Here is an 18591-nt window from a genome sequence, read left to right as displayed (position 1 = left end):
CGTAGTGGACCGGCGCCGTGGGAAATGGTCCAAGCTTAGGAGTTTAGACCTTGGGGATATGCACAAAAGTTCCACTCGAGAGAGCCAAGTGCAGGGACTTACACCCTACAGTGAATAGAATAGAATAGAATAGAAGATGTTACCAGCGACCGGCGAATAATTCCTGGGCAGAGGCGGGTCGTCGCGCTGTCGTTTGAACATCTTCACGATCTTGTCCACCTCTTTCTCACAGTATTTGAGTACTCGGTCGTACTTCTCATTCAGCTTCGTTATCTGGATCTTCTTGCTCACCTGGTGGACAGTTTTAGCTGAGAAATAGTACTGTTTACTTGGAGTACTTGAAATAAAAATAACGGTATAACCGTTGTGGGCTTGTGTGGAAAACTGCGTTGCGACGTCAGTTTGACGAGTTTTGACAGTTTTTCAGGGCAAATGCGTGATCAGTTAGGTACTGTCGCAGGTTTTTGCGATCCGACGTTGCAAATGTTGCAACGCAGTTTTGTGTACAAGCCCTAAGTCAATATTTGACTTTTAGGCAAGCAAACAGCCTACTTGTTACGAGGCGTAACACTGCAAACTATGTAGAGCGACTAGCAAAATATAAACTTACTAATCCCGTTTTAGTAAACCGATACGCCGCTAACTCAGACGGCGGTTAACAGTTTGCCCACAACGCTGCATAACTTCGGCACACTTCATAACTGCACCATTCGGCGAAATGCTTATCTTACTAATATTATAAAGGCGAAAGTTTGTGTATGTGTGTGTGTGTACTTCTTCACGTAGAAACGACTGAACCGATTGTAATGAAATTTGGTATGGAGTTAGCTGACACCCGGGATTAACACACAGGCATACGACCGGCAGTGGACTGCTATACGTGATGCTGCTACAAGCTGATGATGATGACACATACCTTCTCGAACCTGGTGAGGAACTTGATGCCCTGCGGCGTCTCCCACACGCTGCTGAAGTTCTCTTCGATGGTGTTGCCGATGCTCTCCCGGAGCAGGTTGGTCTTGTGCTCAAAAGCCTAGGAAACATTGAGAATTTACCTATACAGTTCATTTTCCATGAAACTATGTTAGTCACGTGACTTTTTACTGTTTTTTTTTTCGCGAATTTTGACATATTGATTTAATTTTCGGGTTTAGATATAACATGTTAAACCCGTAGGTTTCGGCTTAGTATACCCTTTTTGCAACAGCCTGTAATTATAATGGACACCGCATTCCAACTACTTCATTTTGTCACACAAAGGCAATGTATTTTTACGAAAGTAGGAACATTGCGAATACGACGACACAGTCATGACAAAAAACACATACATTTAGGCCGTCCCCGTGTAAATCCTTTTCTAATATTTTAGGAGTATGTATAACAAAAGGCAAGGTTATTGTGTTGAATGAATGTGGGAACATCTATAATACTTTTTACACTTCATAGTAAGTAGTACGAACAAACGAACATACGTACATCACACACATCAAATATCTGTCTGTAAGCAAATATCAGCCACGGCCGGTATTCGAACCCGGACGCTCGTTACCATTGCCAATGAGACCAACTAGACTGCCGGGTTAGAAGGGGGAAATTAGAGAGAGAAATAAAAAAATAATTTGAATTACAATGTATTGGACCGAAAACTGACACTACCTAGCCTGCAGTACCTACAGTCCAACTGTAAAGTCCTGACATTAAAGAGATTTGCAAAGACTTTTATCATTATCAGTTATTTACTTACATTTAAAAAATAAAATACCGTTTGTCAATGGCTTTTTAACGGATTTGACCTTTAATAAATAAAATACATCGATAAAATACGGTCTGTAACAATGGACAACATTTCATTTTCTTTCCTATATTTTTATTAGCTATTCAGAAAGTTTTTAGGAAATTAGAGGACCCGTATTTTTTTATTTTGTATATACAATAATTTATGCATGTTATTTTTAACTTTAAAGTTAATTATTTTAAAACCGGAAGTGACGTCACATATTAGGCTCAAATTTTATTTTTATATTTACCTTAGTCTCGAAAAAAACATAAATGACACTGACAAGTGACATTTAAACTTTGTTTACATGCCAACCAACAAATGGGTCATTTTCAAATGACATTGATATTTCTGATGATACAAAGTATACTTATCATGTAAAAAAATAAGCAGAAGCATTTTTTCAGCTGTGTAGGCGGTGGCATGCTCTGGGACATATTATATAGAGGTCATCTCTTAATACGTACTAACCATTTTATATAATAAATAAAAAAAAAATAGTCAGAAAGTGTCAGAACAGAATTTATGAAAATGACCCAAATAAACGTCAACTTCAATCAAAAATGAAAGTGACAGTTACTTTGTTTTTAAATCTATAGGCTTTGATCATCAAAATGCATCGCACCTGATGCATGACGTCATCAGCACTTTTTTACTATTTTATGATTTTCTCAAAAATGATACGCGGTGCGGCAGCGCGGCATCGTGACGCGGCCTACGGCGTGACGCTGGACGCGACCTACGGCGTAAATAGGAGACCCGGGCCTTACTGTACCTACCTGAAGTTTTTGTAACAATTTTTTTAAGTATATAAGTGACGAGTGAAAGAATAGCTCTGTATGTAAATTTCACAGGTAAATATGCAGGTTTAGTTTTAATAAACTTATCTTTCGTGAGCAATCGCTAAGTCTTGTGAAAACATAACTTAGTCGACTGCAATGATCAATTTGACGCACTCATATCAAAATGTACTACTTGAATTTTAATATATGATAATTTTAACATGAATATTAGAATAAACTTAGTGCATTACTTCACTTCACTTCGTGGCGTAGGTACTTCGAATAAATTATAGTTTATACAGGATGCTGCAAAAAGATAAAACTAGCCTACTAAGCTTTTTTTGCGAATTTTCAAACGTTGTAGAGCATAAAGAAAGACGAAGGTGTTTATTAAGCGTGAGAGTATAGCCAAAAATAAAATGTTTTGTAGTTTAAGCACAATTAAATAACTCAAATCAGTCGAGTTTTAGCGAGATCCAAATATGATATTTTCTATTCAGATTAGCTGAATAGAAAATATCATATTTGGATTTTTAGTTTTCATTTCCCCTGTTTTTTTGAAGAGTTATAAGTATGCATACGTACCGTGATGCTGAAGATTAAATAATATAATATGAAGAATATTAGGTAAGAAAACAAAATGCTGAAAAATTTTGAAAGCTAACTGAGTACTTTGTTTTGGATAGTAATCATTATTAGGCATGGTATAAAAACACTGTCGTTTTTAAGTTGAAAAAACAAATAAGTACTGATTTAGGTGACGCGTTCTGTATGACACCTAGTATGTACTTTTAGCATCTTTTTAATCCACACTGTCCACAAATAATGTTAACCTATGTATGTTACCTTAGAAATGAAATTGTATGAGTATCTAAATAAGTAATGTTAATACCTATGTATAATTAATACCTATTGTTATATTCATGTTACTGATTTGTCGACCACGATTGTATTTAGTGTCAAGACAAACCCTTCAGGTTTAATGGCACGTAAACTTCAATAAAATAACTATGTTACACAAAGTTTGGTATAAATAAAAAATAAAGGTATTTATATAAAATATTTATTATTCTTAAGAATAGCCGAGAAATCGCTAATTAAACAAAATTATTTCCGTTTAATTAGCGAATTTGTTTTGTTTTTGTACACATCGGGGTGGTGTATTCTAAAGTTCATTCTAATGATGTGCCAGCTGATATGATACCATTACAACGAGTCAACCATCCTTGAAAACATCTTAAGACATTGAATATAATCCTCGATAATTGATCACATTGGATAGCGGATTTTATTCTGAAAAAAAAAACTCAAGAATACTTGAGCCTAAACGGGAAAAATAGCTATTAATTAGGCAGTGTTCCAGTTTGGCGCGTTTAGTTAGAGCATTGTGTAGTGTCTCGTGGAGCGGCTGCGAGCCTGCCAGAGCCATCTATCTGCTGGTGGCGGGAAGTGCATCCGGCCGGAGTCTGCGCCCGTCCGTCGCATCACCGCCGGTGCGTTACATAAGTGCAGCCGTGATTTATTGATTCGCGCATCAGCCTCCCGGCCGGCAGTCGGCGGACGCTGCAGTTTAATTGCAAGTCCGTGGCGCTAGTCGTAGCACGTGTGCACCCGTGGGAGCGCCACCGCTTGCACCCCCCGCGCCCCGCCGACTCACCCGCTCCGCAGAGCGCGCGCTCAGTGACGGCCCAGGTGTCGTCAACACCACATCTTTCTTCTGCAACTGGTTGAAGTTTGTGCTGTCAAGATACGGCGATCACACGGATTTTTGGACTACACCAAGATGTCTAAAGAAAAGACGAATTCCCGCATTAAAGACGAAATGCAAGAAATGGAGGAGACGTTTAAGGCGTCCGTGGTAGTGGAAGACGAGCCGTGGCAAGAGACCGCGTGCTTGCCGCCGCCGCCGCCGGCGCCGGGCGCGGACGAGGCCAGCGCGGGCGCCGGCGCGCCGGGCTGGCGCGGGCAGGTGCCGATCATCACCGAGCACCTCGTAACCGACGACGAGCCCTCGGACGAGTCCCTCCTGTGCATCGAGGAGCCGGTGGTGCTCGTGGCGGAGCCCTACAAGAACCCGGACGACACGGACGCGGAGTGCACCGAGGACCTGGACGAGGGCATCGAGGAGCCGGACGAGGTGGGCGAGGAGGCGCGCGAGGACTCCCCGCCGCCGCCGGGGGGCGCGGGGGACGCGGGGGGCGCCGCGGCCCTGCCGGACCTGCCGTGGGGGGGCGAGGCGGCTCCGGCGACGAAGGTGGACTCGTGGGTGGCCGAGCTGGTGCCGACGCCGGGAGCCATCGGCGGCGCCATCCCGCGCCCGCGCCCGCGCCCGCCGTCGCCGCCGCCGTCGCCGCCCGCGCGCCCCGCCCGCCCCGCGCCGCCCGCCCCCACCGGCCTCCACGACGACGAGCTGGACGCCGAGCGAGCGCGCATCATTACCGAGGTAGTCACCCTTTTTAACCAAAAAAGCGGCGGTAAATTTGTCTATATAGAGAAGGAAATCGAGCAAGTCAAAAATATTAAATGCGACACTGTACACATGTTTAAGATGCTGAAGATTCTAGAGAAGGTGGCCGCCGAGCTGCAGGACATGAAGGCCGAGTGCGAGGAGCACGACCTCGACTCCTCCGACGAAGATGATTAAAAACACTAGCTAGGTAACCAACACTAAACACTCCTTGTAACTGCCATATATTTATAGAAAATAGGAACAAGCGAAAGATTCAAGTTCTCTAAACGTACTTTTAAAATAGTATTTTTGAAGAGAATATAATGTGTTTTCTTTTTGTTACAGATAACACCATCAATTCCCGACTGTATACCACTCCATGGGGTTCCGAGCCGGACGACAACAACCTACTCACAATCGCTGGGCAGCAAAGTGCCGAAGAAAAACGCCAACTTTTCTCAAACTGAATAGGAGGTTATTTTACTACTAAGCCGTTTTTTGAGCAGGAATGTCAACTGAATGTACATTTAAAATATCTGCACTTTGAATCAACTCCATTTTCAATCATTTATCTTATAATTTCCATACACGTGACTACGAATATCTTGCCTTTCGGATTTTATTAAAATATTATAATAATTTTGGCACTTTTGACCAAATAGAAAATAATTTTGTACTTATACCTACTTTTCTCAAAACTTTTGAGCTATTATTTGCAATATGTCTATTTTGTACACTGGTTACTAATAATAGTTTTTGAGATGATATATTTAAAATAGTAACGGAAAGTGTGCTCAAAGCACAATACTTTATATAGAACTATTTACATAAGCTATTAATTAAGAACACTGTTCTGAATAACAAAATGTATTTACTCATTTTAGAAAAAAAATATGTTTTGACCCTTTTTATATCTCCTATGCATACTTACCAAAAATCCCTCGAATATAGTTTTTTTTACTTATTAGTCTTGAGCTTCATTATACAATTAAGATTGTCAATTATTATTCCGTCTGAATTAGACATACATATGTACTTATATATATATTTCAACAGACTATAAAATACTATAATTTTTTACTACACGTATACTTACCACTTATTTTGTTTTGTCTAATTGAAACCTCTAACAAGAAATCGAATTCGTATTCTATGTAAAAAGCTGTAAAAGTCTATACTATAATGACAATGACATAATTGGCTTCTTATCATATAGCTACGTTAACTAAGTGTACCACTTAAAGTCTCTAATTTTGTTGCATTATGTAAATCAGGCATAGATAATAAGTTCTGTTGAAAATGTTCAGTTCGCTTTTAAAGTGCTGTCATATTATGCACTAATTGGTTGTGCAGGCTTTAGAGACGTGGTTTCATACTATGGTAAATATAAATTGTGATGCCCTAAACAGGGAAATAGATTAAGACTCTCATTTCGATTAAGAACAGGTTAGTTTTGGTGCGTTCTAAAAATTGACCAATCCTAATCCGCCCATGGGCCTGATCCCTACCGTTTTGATAACCCTATCCTAAGTCCACCCTCGCTTTCATTATTGATGTCACAAAAATCTCACCCATATAAAATCCACACATACATTTTGCAGTTAGATATAATTTATACTTATATAAAATATACTACGTAGCTTAGAAACTTTACAGACCAGCCGTGTATGTCTATGTTACATATACCTACTTAATATTGAAAAAATGTTAATGTGTATTTCAAAAATAAAAATCTCGATGTTGTTAATAAAAGTAACATGTATGACCTTATTTAAGTACCTGATAGTCCTTGTCAAAGTCGTTGTTCCTGTAGTCGAGGTAGTCATACTGACAGCTGGTGACCGCTTTTTTAGCTTCCTCGAAGGTGTGCATGGCCTCCTCTAGATCTGTGCAACATGGAAAAGATCATCATTAATAAATCATGTACTGCGCGAGCGCCTACTTTTTACAAAAGCTTGCGACTATGCTAATGCGACTGTAGATTACAATAATTTAAAATGATTGGCATACGATACAGGCCCACGCCTAGGCCTAAGAAGATCTAGCAAAGCGTTTTAACCTTAAAATGTGCTGGCGAATCCTTACCTTCTAGACTATTGTAGCAATATAAGGCTGCTTGATGCTTGCTCACTAGAACTACTCTGGCAAAAATCCACCTATAGAATTTCACGACAGGATATTTTGTGTAAATGTGCACCCTGCTCCGCTCCAGTGCATACACACATACACAGCCTATTTCTTTACATGCGTAAGCATTAGGAGATCTATGTCCAGTACCTAAAAGCGAGGCGTTTGTTGGAGTAGCGAAAGTTAAATATCCCTAGAACGATGAAGAAATTAACTCTTAACTTATAAATGGCTGAATTGAACTAAGTTATAGAGATACCCCTGAAAAAGATCTAGAAGTTTTTTTAAATCTTATAATTGTGCCGGCGAACTTTCTAGAATAGTCGCAATACAAACCTTCACCAAGAAGAAGGCCTTCCATCCTCTTCTGGAACAGATGAGTGTAATCTTCCATCAGATCAAACATTGTGATGATTTTGTTCAGCCTCTTGCAAAACGTGTCGAATTTTCCAAACACATAGTTTTCCGAGAAGCTGAATTGCTCTGCGTTCGGGAGAAAGGGCTGGTTCTTCACTTGGACATACGTCTCCCTGTAAGTCTTCTTCAAATTGATGCAGTGAATTAACTTGTCCCGGACGACCGACCTGTCTTGCGACCAAATTGTTTCTTTGAATCGACAGGTAATGTATTGCTTGCACGTTTCTATCATTTGATTTGTAATCTGAAAAAAATATATAGGATACATATCTTTGTAGAAATAGTTCAAATTTTAAACTAGCCGTATGGACAAATACAGCGCCATCGAAATCACTCAGAAATGCCAAAGCTATATTATTATAATCAATTTGATTCACTGCTGCGCCGGGATTGTTTCGTACTTTTGCAACTCCACGGCATCGGCATAGCGTCCATACAATACCTATGTTTTATGAATCCACTATCCCTTTTGAAACTCTGAATTACGCGAAATGATATAAGTACTTAACAATAATAGAACCACCAATATTTGACGTGACAATAGTATAACTTCGCCAAATTTTGCCAGGATATACCTACATTAGCCTACCAACGGAATATACACGTATAGAGTTGAAAATGCTTTTAGCATTAAGTCCACCTTTTGTACACTTATATCTCATAGGTATTTGTGCAATAAAGTATTAAATAAATAAATAAGTAAGGTTAATATTTATACGTAGTGTAAAGTTATAGTGTTACAGTTTCATAGTTAGTGTCCAGTTTTAGGACTTTGTACTTCCCTCAATAAAGTGCATGAGAGGGGCAAAGTGGGCACTACGAGATTACCTCACTACTAAACGAGAACAGTCCAGTATGAACCAAGATGTACTATGTTGTGACTAATTGACTATTCAAACCGACTGCCAGGTTGTGTTGCTATAGAAAGGCGATATACTCGTACTGTATAGGTGGATGTATATTGTGTAGAGTGTATAAATGAAGCCCACCATTTAAGATGTGTATCTTTATTGGCGCATCTTATCTTAACTAATATTATAAATGCGAAAGTAACTGTGTCTGTCTGTTACTCTTTCACGCCAAAACTACTGAACGGATTTGAATGAAATTTGGTATACAGATGTTGTAGACCCTGAGATCTATCTCTGAGTTTCCCTGAGTTCTTACATAGGCTACGTTTTATCCCGGAATTCCCACGAAAACTTTTAAAGGCGAAGCGAAGCTTACGGGAACAACTAGTAGTATATCTGGTTCACGGCTTCCATTTGTGTATAGTCCCAGTTAGAGTTTGTAAAATTTAATTTGCAAGGCAATTGTGCAATGTGAATGTTTATGGGGGGGTTCTACAATTTATAGTACATAAACTACGTCTCACAAACGTCTCAATTAAATTAGAGGAAAATTAAACTTTTTAATATAACACTCGATTATCGATCGATCATTACATGTAATGCTATATTCTCTCTATCTAGGTGTCTTAATCGCTTTAAAACTGTAAACAATTGCATTAAAATATACCTTTAAAATTGTATAAAAGTATAATAACGGTTAACTCTGAATTATTAACTATGGGGTTAAAGTGCCCGTTAGCCATAGACTTAGTATATACTAGCGTATAGACGAACAAAGCGAGCGAGGGAGAAGAAAATCCCTTACGGAAATTTGGCAAGATAGAAAAGGATAGCGAATCCAATGAAACTGTGACTGGTTTTGAATGACAGAGCGTCACAATTCAGCACGCGGAAAATCAACACCTTAGTATTTTGGATTTTTTGCGTACATCGTGGTTTATTTTCAGTAAATCTAATTGTATTCAACAATGGTAACATCTTCTGCGAGTGATTGTGGCGTTAATCATAGAAATAATCCTGAAAATTGCACATTTCACAGGTAAATACCAAAATCGTCATCACTGCTATGACGCGTATATTTTTGGTTAAAACTTGTCTTTTATCCTGTATTAAATATAAAATAATGCCAATGCTGTTGTTTACTTTCATATTTTGTGTATGTGGAAGTCCATTTGTTAATAATTTACAAGATTTTAGTGGATATATTTTTCATCAATTTATTTTACATGTACGCTAGGGATTGACTCAAATTAATCGATATCATTATCGATATTTTATCTTGAATGTTAGCTGTAAAAATAAGTCAGGACAAGGCACATCTTTTAACAAATACATAAACTAATTATTTTCTATAATTTGTCCAACAGATTCCCTCTATAGATATTATAATAAGCCGAAAGTGGTTGAAATAAGTTGGACGCGTTGGTTGGAATCCAAAGAAGAACTCTACCATTTGCAGCAATTCGACTTAAGAATGAATGTAAACTTCATAATTTAGGAAACGAAACTGTAATGAACCAGTTAAATAAATAAATATGTGGGAACATCTCAGACACGGCCATCCGAGGCAGAGCCTGTAATATGGGTCAGACAGCTGATATATCTAAGATTGTTCTGTTTAAAAGTCAATAAAATACGGAGCGATGAAAAAAGTGTTTTTATTTTTATTTATGCATTTTTTTACACTATGTCAAAATTATAATCTGGACAACAACAGTCTATGGAACAACTCTCCAAGGGTCGAACATCGAACTTCAATAACTTATCGATGGTCCTCCAAAGTAAAGAAAGGTACATCACTAGCTAATGCACACACTGAAAAATCAAAATTGGTCACGTTTTATCAAGCTGTCAGTTCGTCTATACGCTAGTATATACTAAGTCTATGCCGTTAGCTATGCGTTTCTAACTGTTATTTTGAGTAGGTACTCTTTTAATCACACAGTAGTTCACGAGAATTAATATCGCGCGCTGAAATATCGCTGTAAGACACAGCCTAATACTAATTGTTATAATTGTGTATTTATTTGACCACCCTTGCACGCGTAAACGGCTACTAAACTTAGCTTTATAAAGGCTAAACAAAAATTACATACTTAGGCCCTGTTTCACAATGTCTGTTAGTGGCTACCTCTGAGATTAAATACATGCTGTCACTCTCTGTTATTAATTTTGACAGTGAAAGCATGTATTTTAATCTCACAGGTAGCCACTAACTAGACATTGTGAAACAGAGCATTACCATTTTTAAAAAATATGATTGGTAGTTGTACTTTAGGGGAAAACCTTTATAAAAACCCACGCTAGCGGTCAAAAGCTCAAATACAAAGGACACGGGATACGTAGCATACTGCATGTGAGAGGCGCGATCATATTCTATTTACGGAGAACGTGTGTACCTACATATATCGACCAGGCTTTAAAGAAAGGATGACGAAAAAAAGTGTACGCAAGCGCAGTCACTCTAAGATATAATTAGAAGGTAATTGTGGTAAACCGAGCAATATTCTGGGTATCGGTCCAGATTTTGCAACGTACGCTATTCTATTCAATTTTTTATCTCAGACCAGTTGCCCGAGCACAGGATTCGAAACCTCCGTTTACGTTGCGTATCGTCAAATGTCACTGTCAAAATGTAAGGCAAATTTGTTAGTTCCAAAAGTGGCATTTGTTTTTTCCATGTTAGGTGGAATTTCACCAAACGCTAAACGTATTTAGTAGCCTGTCATACGTCTGTCAGTTGGTACAAAATGTATTTAAAATTTGATTTAAATACGTTTAGCGTTTGGTAAAAGCGACCCTTCGTGTAGATTCGAAAATAGTATCGAATCCTATGCTCGCGCCTCTGCTCTGAAAACGTATTTGACTGCGTTGTTCTATGCCCAGACGCTCAGAAGAAAGAAAGAAAATTCATTTGTTTCTAACTCACACAGAAACCACACATACGTTTACAACAAAAGGTTAAAAAGTAATAAAAATAAATAAAAAAGTGAGCGTGAATGTTGCTTTCCTGCCCCTTGAATACCTACCAGCCCCTTGTAATTCAGCAAGTAGACGCAAGTGTTATAAGGACTGAAGTTCTGATATTGAAGTTGACTTTTAGCAACAGTCTATTTATAAATACCATAGACCTACTACACAATAAGTACACTTTACTAAGAAGCACGAGAGATCAATCAATCACAAGTATAATTCCACGAATAATTTTATTTGTTTCCTTTTACAAAATCATTTTTGTTTTTGTTCGAAACATCGGATTACGTAGGTAATTACTTCATGTAAATTTTCCATGCCCAATTAGTTTCGTTAAAATTTCTATCTGGGCGTTTTAACAGTTAATGAGCTTGTTATTTTCCTAGAATTATTTTTAACTGTGCAAAATAGGATTTATGTTGAGAAGATACTGTATTTTTTTATACAACGTGGGAGTATTTTTTAGTGTCCTTTATAAAATAACAGTATTTTAGAAGAGCTGTATTTTTCTTTAGCGAATTAAACATAAACATGCTTATTTATAGCATTTCAGTCGTGCCCTAAGGCTAGCGCCATGCATTTTATAAATTAAATGTCAAAGTGTTATTGTTACTTATTTATTAAACTAATTGGACAAAAAAAGTTATTTATTCTCTTAAGTTATTCTTTCTCTTCAGTCTGAAATAACAACAACGCCTCTATTAAAAAACACCCTTTTTACCTTGACCATAAGCGAGGATATCCTTTCCGACGTGTTGTAGAACTGCGACACGCTATGTATCAAGCGGACGGTCTGCAGAAGGCTCAAGATGGAGTCTTTGATCTTCACGGGGTCGTCCAAGTAAAGAGAGTGGCAGCATTTCTCCATAGCCTGGATGAACTTCGCGTTGTCTTTTGCCTCGTTGTAGCAAAACGTGATCTTATGGTCGGTCTCCCTCCATTGCTTGATCACCTTCGAGTTGGCTAATTGCAGACAGGTCAGCGTTAGTTGGACTTCATTGTCCTGGGAATGTGAACAACTGTTATTAGGTAGGTAATTGTGGTCGTTGTTTAGCGAGGTGCAGGGTTTCTTGTAAGTTGTTCGAGGAATGGCAAATTAATGTAAGCGTTTTGACTAGCTTTACAGTTCTGTTTTTTTTAACGATCGACCACTTTGCATTTCAGATACATACATATTGCTCACGATTGTAGTCCCCGAAGAGGTAGTTAGAGGTGACAGATGAGTCACCCACTTTTCGCTGTAGATTTGTACTCACGTGATAAGTCGCGAGCCGTATCGCCGTGTGCGGTTCAGATGTTCAGTGCAAAGTAAGTAAGTATAAGTAATTATGACTAAATCAATACTTATACCTAAAACACTAAGTGGAAGAAGGATCTAATGATAAGTAAGTTTTGTTCCAAAATCATTATTATCTAAGTAGGTACTTAGGTATAACAGTACCTTTGCAAAATGTTAACAATATTCAGCGTTAGGATGCAAGTAACCAATACGTTGGCATAATGGACTACCAAAGCCGCAGGGAATATTGCTTGTAACTACTATTGACTCTGTGTCGAGGTTTTAATCCTTCCATTTGGCTCACTGTATTCGGCCGAACATCCATTAGGGGCGCGTATGCGAATGTGTGGAAACGCATGTGTGAAATGGTTTACCATTGTTCTATACCTAAGTGGTATACAGATCTGAACGGCCCTAAGCCTTTTATGTCGAAATAAAAGGAACAGAAACATGGAGAACTATCTGCTGAAACCAATTTGTATACTTATAGTTTTTTTATCAAACGCCCTGGCGATAAAAATATATTTTAAACTAAGGTATTTTATTTAACTATGTTTTTATCACATAATATCTCGTTGTGTATACAAGGGCGTACCCAGGATTTCAGCTAGGGAGGGGCAGCTCAAACCTGTTTAATTTTGCGAGTTAAGTTAAAGAGTAGGTAACACGTTTTTAATACCCACTTGTCGGGAAATTTTTCGTTTATTTAATTTTCTAGCCCTTTCGAACCTCATGATACGAATATGCGCATGATTTTGTACTTACTCTTTTTTTGCGTTAAACTTATTTTGCCGCTTCGAACCGAAACGCATCGTTTATGCGTATTATTGTTAATGCCTAAAAAAATTGTAAGTAATTGATATTTGAAATTTGAAGTCAGTTTTTTGTAAAAAAGATAGCTCAGGAGTTTCTTGCCTCCGTTCTTCTCCTAAGACAGAAAGAGCCCCTTATCCGAACGGACAGTAGTTTATAAAAATTGACGTTCATCAGAAAATTTTATATTTATACGATGAAAAAAACATTTGACTCTGAATTTGACAGTTTGCATGCGAAAGGCGACGAAAATTCCGGCGTACATTGATCCTGACACCGGGCGAGTTAAGAAATTAATGTTATTTTGCAGTTTTAGCTTATTTTCTTTACATATTTTATGCTACATTGTTATGTTACATTCTTATATTTGCTGTAAGCATAGTAATATTTGCAAAACACAATGATTAGATAATAATATTTGTTCGACAAAACAGCTACTTACGCACAAATGTGCAGTTCAGGTTCAAAATGTACAAATGCACAAAATTGCAGTAGTAGAGGGTCCCAGACACGTGGAAGGTGTTCATGCGGCCACATTATTATGTAGGGAGCCGTTTGACAAAATAATTCTATATTAAATGTGACACCAACCAACCATATTCCCTGCTTAGAGTATACAAGTAAACCCAAAGAGAACCCCCAGTTAGTGCAGGACTATTTTAAGATATGGAGAAAAGTAATAAAGGGTATGGGTATGGGGTACTAAATTGACTGGGTAACTGGGACTATGGAAGGAATATGGCTCCTGTCTGACCTATATATTTCACACACGGACAAAAAGGAAGGGGTGATAGACACAGTAAATGCACCCCCCCCCCTCGAACAGTCGCTAGCACATTACAGTGACGTAGCAGCAAGGGGGCAACATGTCATGAGATACTATGGATGGAGAGGTATTAAACAGCTCTCAATCGGTCAAGATCCCTATATACCTTACTGGGTAAAACATCCTTCTACAAGCATTTTTGCTCTAGTGAAACACCACTCAAGCTAGCCAAGCAAAAGGTGGGAGATCCTGTTCCTCTTCAGTGTTCTGGACACCAAAATAAAGGCAAGCCAGAGATGAGGAACAGGGGTCCTCCCTCTGAAATCTGATGTCCCTAATGCCCAACAGCTGGCCAGAACTGAATATCTAGATTTAGCACATCTACATAGATTTGCGAACCCACCAACCCGCAGTGGACCAGCGTGGTGCGAAACGGTCCAACCAAGCTTAAGAAGGTAGTTCAGACCTTGGGGATATGCACAAAGGTTCCACTCGAGAGAGCCAGGTGCAGGTACTTACACCTTACAGCGAATAGAAAAGTATAGAATAGAATATCGAATAATAGAGACTGAAACTAATGATTTGAACTATAATAATGTTTTATTTTTATATTTCACCGCGTAAAATATATAATTATGTTTTTTTATTATTTTTCCCTAGCACTTTTAGCCATATAAGGCGATATTATGCATTTTTTTTAAACATATAATAGAAAAAAATCTCAGGTTCGAAAGGTCTAGGGGGGGGCAGCTGCCCCCCCCTGCCCCTACCTGGGTACGCCCATGTGTGTATACGTGAAGATTTAAAATTTCGATTAACAAATTGTTTATTATTCCTTACTTTTCATCCTCCCCTACTAGGGTAAATAGACGCAACATAATATTGCCTGATGTAATCACTACTTTAAAGCCCCCGCTACATTGAAAGCAGGGATCATAGTTCAGCTCAACCAGACAGACGTATTATCCCCTCAAAGTGAATTCAATATCGACGTTATCAATTTCATATACATATTATATTTCATCTGAATATTATTAGGTATTCATCATCATCACATACAGTACTAATGTAGCTAAGAACTGCCTAAAATATATATACCTACCTTTTCACCTGTCGTAGAGCTTTTGTAATCATAGTTATAATTACGTAAGCCAAAAGTATTAACAGAAAAATACATTTCGGGCTGACTTTTCAATCATCAGATAAAAGTTATCTGAGAAATCATTCTGATTCCGTCGCGTCTGAATGTTTGTATTAGACAGCAACAATTTTACTCCACAGCAAACGTTTTTTTATCTGTCTATTAGCCGCGCATCCACCGGCCGTAAGCTGAGAACGCAATCCAATGCTCGGTCTGTACTTATGGGATCAGTATACAGACCGAGTATTGAGTGGCGTTCTCGGCGAGGTGTGAGCGTAAAAGAAACGTCTCGACAAAATAACACCCCACTTCTACCGCTCGTATTTTGAATTAGTTTGGTTAGAAATTTGTAACTTTATTCATTGGTACAATCATTGTCATTAGGTTGAACTTAAAACGGATTGACAGTAAACAAAATCGGACAGTTTTTTGTTTTCTATGTAACACACCGCTTTCACCGTTCGTATATCGTTAATCTAAGCGTGCAGCCGATGGGTACGCGGCTATTTATTTAAAAATTAACTTAACTCAACTTAAAACTTAAACCTAACTTAACTTCAAACTTAAACTTAACTTTACTTAAAATTAACTTAAAAACCCTAGATCAATAACATCACCTGCAGATAGGAGACGAGTTGCGAGAATTGCGCCCCCCGCTTCTTCCAGTACTCGAGCTCGTCCTGCGGCCCGCTGGAGTCCACCTCGCGCCGCAGCTGCTCGCTCTCGCTCAGGATCTGGAAGCAGAAGACTGCTGTATACAGGGTGCTGGGTGGAGTATATCGATGGCATATTATGTGGACGAATGTTTGCCGCCAAGATTGAGCACCACACCATGACACCAACGAAGCCTGTGTAACCATAAGCAGTCACCGAAGTCGCATTGGCATGGATGCCATCATCATCATCATCATGTCGATAGGCACTCAGGTGGTAATGCGGTGATAAATGGTAGAGCTGGACTTGGGTTGGGTTTGTGCGGTGAAAGTGTTAGTCAGATTTTATATCACTTGTAGACTGCCAAGGTTGCGCTGGACGTAAGCAAATATGTAAATCATTCCTAGATGCTCTTCGCACGCATCGCAAGGCCCTAAATATTATATGAAATAACAAATACTTATCTTATTTAAAATAACCTAAGTTGTATAGTACTGTAAATATAGCACAATAGTAGATCACATTATAATATCATAATATACTTAGAGAACATTCGAGTACAGTCAGCAAAAGAGATATGAGTGCCACCCCAGCGTAAACAGTTTGATACTAAAGGCCAAAACACATAACCGCCTTGCGGCGCCGCGGCCCTAAAATTGGCAGTGTGCGTTGCCGCGTTGCGGCGTCGCGAAAAAGAGTGTTTTACCATCGTTTGCTACGGTGACCAGTTCTTCTGATTTTTTATTGTGAATGGACGCGTCTCTGGTATGGATCGTCGAAAAAAACTTAATGCTTATTTGTTATTAAGAAAACATTACTCTGTTTTAAATAAACGACACAGAATATACTGGATTAAAGTCCATTTATTAATTCTATGAATCCCAATGGCGAGTACTTTTCTCGAAAATAGTTTTTTGTGTTCTAATTAGTCAATAAAGTAGTATAGTGCCACAACCTTATCTGTTCCGGTGAGAGCTCACGTAAATGTCTAATATTTCTTAATTCTACAAGATTTTAAGTTTGCCAGTAGTGGTAATTGGCTCTTGTGGTTTTAATAAACCCATCTAATCTATATGAATATATAATTCATTGGTAAATAATGATATATGGATCAATTTAGTTCGCTGTCACCGGAACAGATAAGTTTGTCGCACTATATTCAATTCTATACAACTTGTTTGTATGTATATGTCATAAAACACACTGAATCATGGTCAATAAGTTATGTAACGGTTATGTGTTTCGGCCCTAAGACCTAGGGTACAAGATAGTACAAAAAACTATTAGTTAAATATTTTTCATGTCACGGATTCGGTCAGTGTGGGTAGTTCTTTTAGTGACTGTACACTGTACTCTAACCAATAATGGCTTTAAAGCTCCCGACGAATCACGTGAATATCAATGTACAGGTACAGAGAAAAGCACTCACAAGTCAGCTGCCTCTGACTGCCACGAATGGGGTTTACAGCCGAAAGCAATTATTCTTAAAATAATAGAATAGAATTCATTTATTCACAAGAAGATGGCACCGTAAGCTACTTCTAGGTCGGCTATCATTATTGCCACTTGGGCCCAGGATGTTGTAACTCGCATTCTTACCTATTCACTTATGTAAGATATAAGAGACGCAAAGGACAACCAAATGTTTAAAACTAAACTTAAAAACTATTTATTAGACCAAACTTATTAAATTCTTATCCTATACATAGTGAGTCGCAATTCATATAGCTATATGTATACGATATGTGTTATGTTTTAGTAATGTTATGTAATGTTTCAAGTTATTCGAAATGTACGCCATGTTGGCTGAGTACGGAGAAATTATAGTGCAAAGCTGTGACTCACAAACTCACAAATAAACTATTTTGATTTTGTAAATTTTAACCACTTTTAAAATGAATGAAACCAATACTTTACAAGACTTCCTTCTGTACAGGCATAGAACAATGCGGAATCGGGAGTCCATTTGAACTCAATGCGTGTAAGGAAGTACATTGGTACAAGCCGTGAGTATTGAGTTTCTGCTATTAGGTTTAGGTGTGCCAGGGGCGGGCGTTCAAAATCAGTCAAGCCGCTAATAGTCTACAGAGCTTGCTAGTGTGTTCTAGGTATTGCCGGTAGATTGCCATGTGGCTTTGAAATCCGTGATCGATCAATGATGGCCGGTTAGCCGAAAATAATTCCTTCGAATGCATGTAGCCCTCTTGTTACTAAAAAAATTATAAATTGGTTTACTGACACGAAGTTAAAAATTGTAAGTACTTAAGGTGCAGGTGGGTTATTCCGAAAGGTTTTTGGGTGAGTTGGAACCATGTTCGTATTTTGTCAATTTATGAGGACTGGTTGGTCATTTTGATTCGTGTAAGGACGCTTTGTATACTTGAATATGCTACCTAAAACTTTGTTTAACAGACATCTCTAAATACCCACGGAATTCGTGAATATTTAAGTTTCAAAAGCTGATATTTTTTTCTTTGCGCGAGGGTGATTCCTAATGACTGCGGGTTATTCCGAATGACAGTTAAAATGAGTTTAAGGTAATTTAAGCTAAAGGATAATATG

The 18591-nt window shown here is 38.3% G+C and overlaps 2 protein-coding genes across 3 annotated transcripts in view; one reads left to right on the top strand and one right to left on the bottom strand.

Annotated features, from left to right (window-relative positions):
- LOC105381155 (dynein axonemal heavy chain 5) overlaps positions 1-18591 on the bottom strand; it is an 84747-nt gene that overhangs the window by 53625 nt on the left and 12531 nt on the right. The window contains exons 5-10 of the mRNA XM_048632847.1: positions 15993-16109; positions 12098-12379; positions 7472-7796; positions 6788-6894; positions 917-1033; positions 144-291 (exon numbers count right to left, since the gene is read on the bottom strand). Of these exons, the coding sequence (XP_048488804.1) occupies positions 144-291; positions 917-1033; positions 6788-6894; positions 7472-7796; positions 12098-12379; positions 15993-16109 (1096 nt within the window). The remainder of the gene's footprint in view (positions 1-143; positions 292-916; positions 1034-6787; positions 6895-7471; positions 7797-12097; positions 12380-15992; positions 16110-18591) is intronic.
- On the top strand, positions 3720-6779 carry LOC119694778 (wiskott-Aldrich syndrome protein homolog). Of its 2 annotated transcripts, XM_038121932.2 has the most exons (3): positions 3720-5002; positions 5108-5216; positions 5354-5469. In XM_038121932.2, exons 1-2 carry the CDS (start codon positions 4343-4345, stop codon positions 5201-5203), a joined length of 756 nt encoding a protein of 251 aa, XP_037977860.2. In that variant the 5' UTR covers positions 3720-4342; the 3' UTR covers positions 5204-5216; positions 5354-5469. The 2 variants fall into 2 exon arrangements, with proteins under 2 accessions (XP_037977860.2, XP_037977859.2); XM_038121931.2 differs by lacking the exon at positions 5108-5216 and having other exon boundaries at positions 4075-5002; positions 5354-6779.

Source organism: Plutella xylostella, chromosome Z, assembly GCF_932276165.1.
Source record: "Plutella xylostella chromosome Z, ilPluXylo3.1, whole genome shotgun sequence".
NCBI classification, from domain to species: Eukaryota; Metazoa; Arthropoda; class Insecta; order Lepidoptera; family Plutellidae; genus Plutella; species Plutella xylostella.
Note: the sequence above shows the minus strand (reverse complement) of the source record. Positions and strands in the feature narration are given on the sequence as shown.